We start from the raw sequence: 10979 nt of genomic DNA, 5'->3' as shown, positions 1-10979 counted from the left end.
GTTTAAAGCTATTTTGCTTATGTTTCTGTAAAATTGCAATACTCAACTGACTTCCGAATATACTGAAGTGACTTCCGGATATATTTAAAATGTTCTTACATTCTCTAAGCTTCTTACTCATCCTTATAAGACTTGAGCATTTCATATGCGTGTGTAAATGTGTTTCCCATGCGTCTGTGCAAGCATTTAATATGTGTGTATGTACATTTTCAGTAGTATGAGTGAGTGTGTGAACATTTCACATGTGAATGTGTTTCAAAGTGTGTGCGAGGATTTCACATAAGGTGGATGTGAGTTTTCAGTCGTATGGATGTGTGTGTGAACGTGTGTGTGTATGTGTGAGGACAGTCTGAATCATTTCCTAAACAGCCCATCATACAAACAGGCTATTAGGAACTAAATACAACCACTTGTCCAGCCTAATGAAATAAATGAAAAGTCCTTACGACTCATACATTCCCCATCACCAACAGCATGGATATTAACATGTACTGGATCTGACGAGTCCGGCTCATACTGAGCAGGTAGAGACCAGACACACACACACCATCCACGGAATACAGTCACGCTGTAGGCTACAGTAAGTCTCACAGTAACAAGTAACAAGTCTTACAGTAGGCTACTGCAAGATTTACAGTAAGGATTGTGTCCTTGGAGATGAAAAACTAGGGGAGGGAGAGCAATAGGGAGACCAAGATTTCCCAGACTTCAACCTCCGGTCCACAGCCCCACACTGTGTTTTGTATCTCCCAAAATAGACCAGTTTTAAGCCCCTGGTACCCCAGCTGCGTATTCTAAAACAGTTACGTTTCTCGACAGATTATTTGGCTCACTGGAAAACGTTTTCTCGTTTTCCACGACGGCCGTTTTAAATACTATTGGGGTCAAATGGCACAAACAACACGGTGCGCAGAGCTCCCTCCGCGAGGACAACGGCGATGATTTGAGCCGGCCACAACAAAACATAGAGTGCCTCCGGTCCACATACCGTTTTATTTTGAACGTTGAAAAGGCTGCTTGCTGCCCGATTTACTTCCAGACCGCAGCTCAATTCCAACAGGGATTTTTTAGCCCGTTGTTCACCGGGAGAAAACACAAGTGCCAACGGATAGCAGCAACGGAGAGAAACTGGGTTGAGGGTTGAGTCTATACAGTTCTCATGTTGTATTTAAAGTCAGCGCTCTGATCGCCGCAGCGCTAAACAGCAGCCTCGCACATTCAAATCGCACACGTCCCACGAGTGTTTAGACATGGCAGAAGTCGCTCCAGCTCCCGCTCCTGCAAAGGCACCCAAGAAGAAGGCGGCAGCCAAGCCCAAGAAGGCTGGACCCAGCGTCGGCGAGTTGATCGTCAAGGCGGTGTCCGCTTCCAAGGAGAGAAGCGGCGTGTCCCTGGCAGCGGTCAAGAAAGCCCTGGCGGCCGACGGCTACGACGTAGAGAAGAACAACTCCCGCGTCAAGATCGCAGTGAAGAGCCTCGTCACCAAAGGAACCTTGGTCCAGACCAAAGGGACGGGCGCTTCGGGCTCTTTTAAGATTAACAAGGAGGCGGAGGCCAAGGCAAAGAAGCCCGTTAAGAAGGTCGCCGCTCCGAAAGTCAAAAAGGCAGTCGCCAAGAAACCCGTTGTTGCCAAAAAGCCCAAGAAGGTCGCTGCGAAGAAGCCCGCAGCTGTCAAGAAGTCACCCAAGAAGGCTAAGAAGCCCGCGGCAGCCAAGAAGGCAACCAAGAGCCCCAAGAAGGTGAAGAAGACCGCAACACCCAAGAAAACAGTGGCCAAGAGTCCCAAGAAGGCAGCCAAGCCCAAAGCAGCCAAGCCCAAGGCAGCCAAGGCAAAGAAACCAGCGCCTAAGAAGAAGTAAACCTTAGTCCGCGTCTGTCCGTATTACAAAAAAAGGCTCTTTTAAGAGCCACCCACCTGTCCTGAAATGTGCATGATGACCATGTTGTTTGCTCGTGTAGGCTACCAAACACTTACACATGCATGATGGTCTTTCATAATGCTTAGTTAACTTGGAGTCTTTGGAACCCACTTCTGTTGCACCTTAAATTATCTTAGTCTCAGACATTAGCTAAATCGATGATAAATAAGATACAAAAAAGCAAATGGACTAGTTGCAATGGCACTTCCCATTTGGGATAATCTAGCGAGAAAACCATGACAAATGAAGAACATGATACAGCTAGCTAATTTGAGAAATATACGTTGCATGAGACTTTCATTGGTGAAAGGGCTTCGTGGAACTGTAGAGCTGCATATAAATGGTGCTTCTGCTATTAGCAACTTGCAAATAGTTGCCTGGAATATTAAGGGTGCAAATCCAATTTAAAACCACTATCACCAACTGGATAATTCTAGGCCTATAGCTCTGATAAATATGTATGTGGATATATGAAACTGTTGTCACTCCACGATTGACGAATGTATAGTGGACTTTGCATTCATTCATCCATCCATGCCACATTAATGTATGTGATTGGCGCCTTAAAGGAGGAGCGACTGGATGAACAAAGTGAAGTGAGGAGGGGAGGGAGACAAGGCGACCAAACGCGCCTTCTGCAGGAGAGAGAATGGCTCCACCCCCGAGTTTGTCACCACCTACGATTGGATCAAGACCCAACCGACATTGTGACCAATGAAAGCGTTTACCACCAGCTAGCCTATAAAGTCTGTACTCCGACAGACGCTTTTCACTACTCGTTTGAACAGAAATATCGCGAAGATGAGCGGAAGAGGCAAAACCGGAGGCAAAGCCAGGGCTAAGGCCAAGACCAGGTCATCCCGCGCCGGGCTCCAGTTCCCCGTGGGTCGTGTTCACAGGCTTCTCCGCAAGGGCAACTATGCGCAGCGTGTGGGAGCTGGCGCACCCGTCTACCTGGCCGCCGTGCTGGAGTACCTCACCGCTGAGATCCTGGAGTTGGCCGGCAACGCGGCTCGTGACAACAAGAAGACCCGTATCATCCCCCGTCACCTGCAGCTGGCCGTCCGCAACGACGAGGAACTCAACAAACTTCTCGGTGGCGTTACGATCGCTCAGGGTGGAGTGCTGCCCAACATCCAGGCGGTTCTTCTCCCCAAGAAGACCGAGAAGGCCGTTAAGGCCAAGTAAAGACTAAACCTTTGTTTCACGTTCCCCAAAGGCTCTTTTAAGAGCCACCCACTTCTCTTCAAAAGCGCATTGTCTTTCAATTCTTATCAAGTGACAAGTTTGGTGGACTCTAAATGAAAGCTACAATACATATTTAAAGATCCTGTAAAGTGGACCTGAAAACGAGTTTTAAGTTCGCCACACCAAAGAATGTGTTATTGACTACCCATCCAAATTCGAATGAATAGCAGAGGTATCTGGTATGAGTTGGTGAAAACCGCTAAATTGATATTAGGCTACTCGGTGTAGAATGATATTTTGGTGAAATGGTAGCTAATGTGTTAAAAGTAGCCTAGTTGGAGAGCTTGCTGTCTGGTGTCCATTTTTACTGTAACAGCTCAGGGGAACATTTCATTTATATGCATGTATGTTTCACTCATTGAACAAATAAATTGTAATTCTATTCGGTTTTGTTCGGCTTGACGTAGCGTCCATTATCTGGGTCGGAGGTAGGCAGCGAGGGGCGGAGATTCAGCTCCTTCAGGCGACACGCCCCCCAGTCTCAAGCAGAGAAGACTGCTGATTTTTCACGATTTCAAAGCCTAATTTAACATACTTGTCGGTGTTATTTTTTCATTCGAATTTGGATGGGTAGTTAATAACACATTATTCTGTGGTGTGGCAAACTTATAATTAGGGTGCTTTCACACCTGACATGTTTGGTCCGTTTCAATCAGACCATGGTTCGTTTTCTCTGAAAGTCCGGTTCGTTTGGAGAGGTGAGAACACGCATTCGAACTCTGGTGCGGACCAAACAACCGAACCATGGTCCCCCTAAAAAGACGGGACTCGGTCCGGTTCCAAGTGAACCATGGTTCAGTTCGCTTTAGGTCTGAACGTAATCGGACTTAATATTGATCTATTCCAGGAAGCAAACCAAAATGTAGTGCATTGTGGGTTGAAAAAGGAATTTACACTTGGCGGAGACAGCCGTGCCACTCATTAACAGCGAAATTAGTTTAGGGAAAACGTGGAGGAATGATGAAGTGAAGGCTCTTCGGCAAATATGGGCTGATGATCATATTGCAGAGATACCTGTGGAGACACATAAGAGTGAGGAATTACAATTATTTAGTGATATACTGAAATAAAGGGTCATTGTTGCACGGTGGACCAATGTTGGTTCAAAAATAAAAAACGTAGACAGCTAAAAGTGCGTGATGTTCAATGGCAAAAGTGGTAGCTCGTCAAAAAAATAATTCCCATGGTTTGATAACCTGGATATAATCCTGAGTAAAAGACCAACGAGCAACCCAAAAAACTTGGTCGTGCAACACCAAATCATAACAATTAAAGATAGTATTGCAATCGCAATACGCTACTGTTGCTCCATTGTTGTTCGTGACAAGTGATTTTCCCTCACACATTTTCTGTCCAATAGATTAACAACCTGTACGACAGTATGTCATTGTTTTTTTTACAAACGTCATTGTTTTTTTACACACGTTGGTTCGCTTAAAACAGGACCGTGTGAACACTATCCGGAACTAATGAAAAATGCAACAAAGTAGCAACTCATCCACTGATTCGGACCAAGCAAACGGATTAATAGGTGTGAAAGCACCCTTAGTTTTCAGGTCCACTTTACAGGATCTTTAATGTACAAATTCCTAGACTGTTTATGATATCACGTTGGTAGTCTTTTTCAGGTAGGGGCCTCTGTGCTAGATTTGACCTCTGTCTGTGACCCTGCCAGAAAGTAAAATGAACTGAAGTTCATTTGGTATTGTTGAGTCTCACCTATAAAACACAACTGCATCAAAAAGAGACCACAAAACTATCGACATAAGCCTCTACAAGTATTTTCCCTTCCCTCCTGGAAGTGTGTCAGGGCAATGTGAGCTGAGAGTCTGGGGGCCTAATTGACCCTTTTGAGCTGACATGTTCTCAGTGAGAGTGAACATGTGTTTATTGCCCTTGTTGTTTTTTTGTGTTCAGCTGGGCCTGGTGTACAGGTAAGACCTACTCACCTGCTCAAGCTGAGGTCATTTTAAATTGAATTTTCAAAAGCAATTATTCACAACAAAATAAAATCAAGAAAGAAATATAGGAGTAGAAAATGTATGCGACTATTAACATAAGTGTGCATGTGTAATTTTCAATAAAGCATTTCAAAAATAATAATGCACAACCTTTTTAAAAATGAATGCAATTAACAACTATTTACATACATGTACATGCATTGTTAGTAATTGCAATATGCAATTTCCTGACTGATGGTTTCTGATGGATGTATTTTGCTGACAGAAATAATAAAATAAAATCAATCATGCTAGTCATTTATCACACTAAATAAATTGCCATGTGTAAGTAATGTATTGATTTGGTAATCACTGTTATGGATTATGGATTGGAGTACTTACACAGCAGATGTTCCTGTCTCTGGAGATACTGGGAGGATTCTGGGAACCCTGCAGCGACCCTCTTCCTTTTTCCTGGTGGCTGGCCTTCTGTGGAAACTGGGAATGTGGTGATGAAGCTAGAAAAGTCTTTTTCGGAAGGCTGGTCGTCCTTACTTTGTGGAGGGCAGGTCTCTGAAGTGCTTTAAAGATTAAGGAAGATAAGGATTAAAATGAGACACATGAAGACAACTTCGTACACAATTGTGAGATTTAATTAACGTGTTGTTTTGTGTAAAATGAGGATGCTTACTCAATCAAGGATTCCAGCATTAGAGCTCTGGCCAATATAACCTTTGGCAATCGCATTCGATAATGCTGGTTGGCCAGAAAACTGTTATGGGCCATGTGATGTGCCACACCCTCCTTTTTATGGAACGCCGATTTGATTCAAAATTAAATAAATAGGTAAGTAAATGCATAAATAAATATGGCTATGAAATAAACCGTGAAACAAAATATGTCAATAAATACAGCATATATAAATATAGCATCATATACATATATAGCTGAACCCATTTACATAAATAAATAAATACATGGACTAAAAATGTACAGAACATAGACATTGATGACCATTGAAGTCCCACTAGAGCAAAAACACAAGTATTATCGTTAATCCACTGCTCGTCAATGCGAGCTGATCAAGCTCACCGATTAGACCAGGGGTGTCAAACTCATTTTAACCGAGGGCCACATCAGCATTATGGTTGTCCTCAAAGGGACAGTTGTAACTACGATGTAAAAACATTGTTTCTAGCTGTAGCTTTTGTGAACATATTCTGCTGCGATTGCAGTCCGCCTTTAAATTCTTGGACAATCTGCAGTTTTTCTTGGAGGATACATGTGGCATTATTATCTGTGTTTGGTGTCAAAATGCCAATGGAGATTGTACTCTTTAATGACCGACATCGCCTCATTTAACACAAAATACATACCATTTTTTCTCCTTGAAGCACAAACATGTATTTGCTTTCCCATCTCTCTTGAAACTGCCTTTCATCCAGGGCCGGATGCAGCCTGCTTTGACTGGGGGTGCAGTGAACATTGCTGGGGGGTATCATGATTACGGAAAGGGATCGTATTATTTTTTATATTGATACAATTGTTTAGTTTATCAATCCGAGTGTTAATCAGGCGCGGAGCCAGGCGTTGTAAACATTCAGGGATTATCCGAAACCTAGGACGCATTCTGAGTTTGATGTGATGCTAGATAGGGACTTCCACAGTTAATGCTAGCGTGCATAGCGCACAAGTTACTTTTTTTGCCCTTCACAAGAGCGCAAAATAGCTTTTTGAGCTTTATGTAAAATAAACATTGCCGTTTTCCAATTGGTAAAACCTTGTCTAGTGAAGGTGAAACATGCATATCGCTTGGCTCAGTACTCTAACCAAGTTCGAGAGCGATACCAACTTGGGTTGAATGCCCAAGGACCTTGGCTGAAAATGCGCATGGGGTACGTTTGCAGAACCGGCTGCATTGGAGTGCTTTCATTCAAACCATGCTCGCCTTCACCCACAGTTAAACTTGGAACTTTGCGTTGAACACTGATTTCTAGAGGCCGTATGTCGTAACTCTGCCGTAACATAGCCTAATCGAAATGCATTGTGGGAGATGTAGTTTATGGTCAATGCATGCTGTAAAGCAGAGTAGACTTTTTTCAATAGACTATTTAAGCTCCCAAATGTGGCCCGCCACCTCATTTTATGTGGCCTGCGGGCCTTTAGTTTGACATATGTTGATTAGACCTACTTCTTCCATTTTTGTATTTATCAACTACCTTGGCGTCCAGGCAACATTTTGGTTTGATCTAAAATAACTGGTTACCCTGGGCACACCGTAGACGATACCAGAGTGTACCTGTCACATTTTTGGGTTTCTCGAGGCAATATCCATATTAACCACGACATCACAGCCCTTTATGACACTACATTACCAAGGAATACTTAGGTCACTTAACCCAGACTATATAAACACAATACCATTAAATGCGAACACTGAGGCAAAGGAAGAGTATACAAGTGGTAATATTCTACCCACAACACAATACTGAAGGTGTGGAATTGATGTGATTGAGCATCCAGGTAACTTTGTTATGTGTCTAAAATACATAGATTTGTATTTTGTTTCTAACAAACACACAAGTCAAGTCAGTTTATTTATAGAGCACATTTAAAAACAGCCAATGCCAATAAAAGTCATCACATAAGGCAAAACAACAATAAGTAGGAACAACAGACAAACAACACAATTACAGTGAGCACGAGTGACCCTAAACTGACTCGAAAGCCAAATAATAAAAATATGTTTTAAGACGAGACTTAAATGTCACGGTGGTGGGGGATGAAATTGGCAGTTTATTCGTAGTAGTGGAAGTGGAGTAGGGGCCACAACACATTTATGTGCATCGCGTTTCTTTATTATGTACTATACAAATTAATCAAATCAAATCTTTTTGTATAGGGCGTCCCACACCTGTGCTAGAGGCAGAGATGTTCACGAGTCCTTTTATCAGAGTCTGAGTCAAGTCTGAGTTAAGAGTCCAAGTCAAGTATGGAGTCTCTGACCACGAGTCTGAGTCATGTCACAACCATAATGACATATCACTACAGCATATCGATTTTAAGTATTTAAATGAATCCTAATTTCACCCAGGCCATTGTTGTAAATATGAGTAAGTGTTTAGCCAACTGGCCTGGTTAATTAACAGTATGACATTTTACAGATAGTGCTAAGATCCTTAGATACCATGTACAGGTAAAATACCATTGTGCAATAGAACATGCTCAAAACATCCTCTAAATGAAGGTCAACATTTTCTTACAACTTACACCTTATACTAATATCATAAGTTTTAGTTATGATAGCTTATATTTTCTGTATTTCCCCTCAATCAATGAAAACACAAAAGAATATAAAACAATTTATTATGTAGCTGAATAATATAATAACAGTGCAATGTCAGCTACATTTTTAGCAGCAAATAATAATATTCTAAACAATTAGCTTATACTGCTGTAGCTAACAAATCTTCACCAAAGTGAGCTCCACTAGAGTGGTGTAGTCTATGAATTAATAATCCAAATGAGAAAAAAAAAAATCTATAAATGTTACAATGTTTTTCATCAAACCCTTTTGTGTGATATTTTACCTCATTGTTTTAAGAGATCATATGAAAGAAATACATACGTAAGAAGGGAGATTGACAACTAGACAAACATAAATGTACAAACATTTTCCCGATCTGACTCAATGTAGCTGCTGGACATTCCAGATACAGCCGCTATAAAATAATCTATTACTAATAATAAGTCTCGTGTCACCAGTCCTGTTGTTGCCGAATGCCGATATAATACAAAATGCCTGATTGAAAGTGATAATACATAATAACCAATGTACTACAAAATAAAAATATTGTTTGTTTAACATACAAATCATCAGAGCGCGCTGATCACTGCCTGAAAAAGTGCAGCATGCGAACTTACGTAGAAGCCGAGTGGGGAACGGTGCAACAGAGAAAGATTTTGTTGTCTTGGGAGAAGATAATGTCATTCGATTTGGATGTGATTCTTATAATAGATGGGGACTCGAGTTAGAGACTCGTACTCGAGTCGCACTTAAGTCACATTATCATTGACTTGCGACTTGACTCGACGTATTGCGACTTCAGACTTCACTCGGACTCTAGATGTTAAGACTCGTAGACAATACGAGTCATTAGAAAATACATAGGCCTCCAGAAATCCTCAAAAATTCCTATAGCTAACCCTAACCCTGTCAGTATTTTGCAGGAGAGAAGAAAATTAGAGCAAACGAGAGAGAGGGCGTGGAGTAGGACAAGCAAGCATGGCAGCTCCACACGTGCCTTTTGTCATTTTGTTTGGTTTTACCGATATTCAAAGCACAGGAACGAATAAGCGCAGTGCAATATGCAAAATGTGTCTTTCATACCTGCCTAAATCCCCCCCCCATATCTTGGGGCTATAAGATCTGACACCCCCCAACTATGCGGGGGTGTGGACAATCTGGATGGCGACACTAACTGGGTAATAGCTTGTCAACTGGTATTGAATACAATACTTTTTTCACTACTAGACACATTTATAATGAAGCATTGGTATTTCTTTGTATAAGTGGAAATTTTATTATAGGTGACAGTGACAGTTTTTGCCATTCCTAATGTTTGATCATTCATTATCATTCCACAAATTAATCTTAATGTTTACCCAAAATTCTGCCTGCCGTAAACATCCCTGACCTGTTTTCATGATCAAGCCTCAAACTTGTTAAAACTCTTATTTAAATGATCACTTTCTTTCTTTTTTTCTACCTTTTGTTAAATATATCATTATAGTTTTTTGTTTAAAATTAATGTGATGGAACCAATCAAAATGTCATCATTTATTAGATGTTTTTCACTAGCCATTCACAAAGGGAAGGCTACTAAAACCAAACACTGTACATTGCAAGTTAGAAGACACAAACTAGGCTGTGGGAAGCAGGATCTATAAAATGGATATGATTGTAAACACAAAACAGTTGTGTGGCAAGTAGTTTACTGAGAGGGAAATAGAAGTAGAATTCTGGTAGGATGGACCTGTGAGCAGGGGCCTTTTTGTAAAATAATGTAAAAAAAACAAAGGATATAAATTATATCGGCGATTCGGCCCAAAAATGCGTCGGCCCACCGGGCAAATTCCCGATATGCCAGATGGCCAGTCCAGCCCTGTTGTACAATAATCAAGTCCTATCACAAACTGATGAAACAGTGTACTGTATTTGTCATTCTGTATTCTGTACCAAAGGCTTTGAAGACTACTTTCTACAAGAAAATTCAGAGCTGTTGTCTCTTCCACCCCCCCCAAAATCACAGTGGACTGCAGCGTATGATTCGCGCTGCTGAGAAGGTGATAGGATGCTACCCTCGAGGACCCTGAGGCCAGCGAGAAGATTGTGGCTGACTCCTCCCACCCTGGACTGTTCCAGCTACTCCCCTCTGGCAAAAGGATGCGGTCCATCAGGACCAAAACGTCACACCAAAAGAACAGTTTCTTCCCGTCCACTGCTGGCCTCTTCAACAAGGCCAAGGACTCACACTGACAACACTTGTATCTATACAAGTCTATCCACCACCTATTTGCACGTCATATTGCACCATTTTAAATATTTTGTAACATTTACATATTGTTAGCTCTTTAGTATTAAACTTTACTTACAAAACGTTACAAATGTTTTAATTATGATCTGTATGATCATAGTATGCAACTTCCTGCCAGAGTAGATTCCGTGTTTTGAGTAAACTTACATGGCTATACAGCTAATTGAATTAAAAAACTAGCATTGACGGAAGCTTGCATTTCGAGTGCCAATAGTTAATGCTTAGACCGAAAAACATTGCAACACGCATGATCAAGACGTTTGACAGAAGGCATT

The 10979-nt window shown here is 41.6% G+C and overlaps 2 protein-coding genes across 2 annotated transcripts; both read left to right on the top strand.

The window, feature by feature from the left end:
- The first annotated feature begins 1231 nt into the window (after positions 1-1231).
- On the top strand, positions 1232-2116 carry LOC134021938 (histone H1-like). Its single transcript, XM_062463063.1, has one exon. The coding sequence runs from the start codon at positions 1251-1253 to the stop codon at positions 1857-1859; it is 609 nt and encodes a 202-aa protein (XP_062319047.1). The 5' UTR covers positions 1232-1250; the 3' UTR covers positions 1860-2116.
- Positions 2117-2700: 584 nt separating this feature from the next.
- On the top strand, positions 2701-3158 carry LOC134021942 (histone H2A). The gene has a single exon (XM_062463069.1). It carries the CDS (start codon positions 2721-2723, stop codon positions 3105-3107), a length of 387 nt encoding a protein of 128 aa, XP_062319053.1. The 5' UTR covers positions 2701-2720; the 3' UTR covers positions 3108-3158.
- The last annotated feature ends 7821 nt before the right edge of the window (positions 3159-10979 follow it).

This window comes from Osmerus eperlanus, chromosome 6 (assembly GCF_963692335.1).
Source record: "Osmerus eperlanus chromosome 6, fOsmEpe2.1, whole genome shotgun sequence".
Classification (NCBI taxonomy): domain Eukaryota; kingdom Metazoa; phylum Chordata; class Actinopteri; order Osmeriformes; family Osmeridae; genus Osmerus; species Osmerus eperlanus.
This window is presented reverse-complemented; position numbering and strand designations above follow the sequence as displayed.

What these genes read in the sequence shown, in the direction of transcription:
- LOC134021938 (XM_062463063.1), top strand. Translation starts at nt 1,251, where the DNA reads ATGGCAGAAGTCGCTCCAGCTCCCGCTCCTGCAAAGGCACCCAAGAAG.
- LOC134021942 (XM_062463069.1), top strand. Translation starts at nt 2,721, where the DNA reads ATGAGCGGAAGAGGCAAAACCGGAGGCAAAGCCAGGGCTAAGGCCAAG.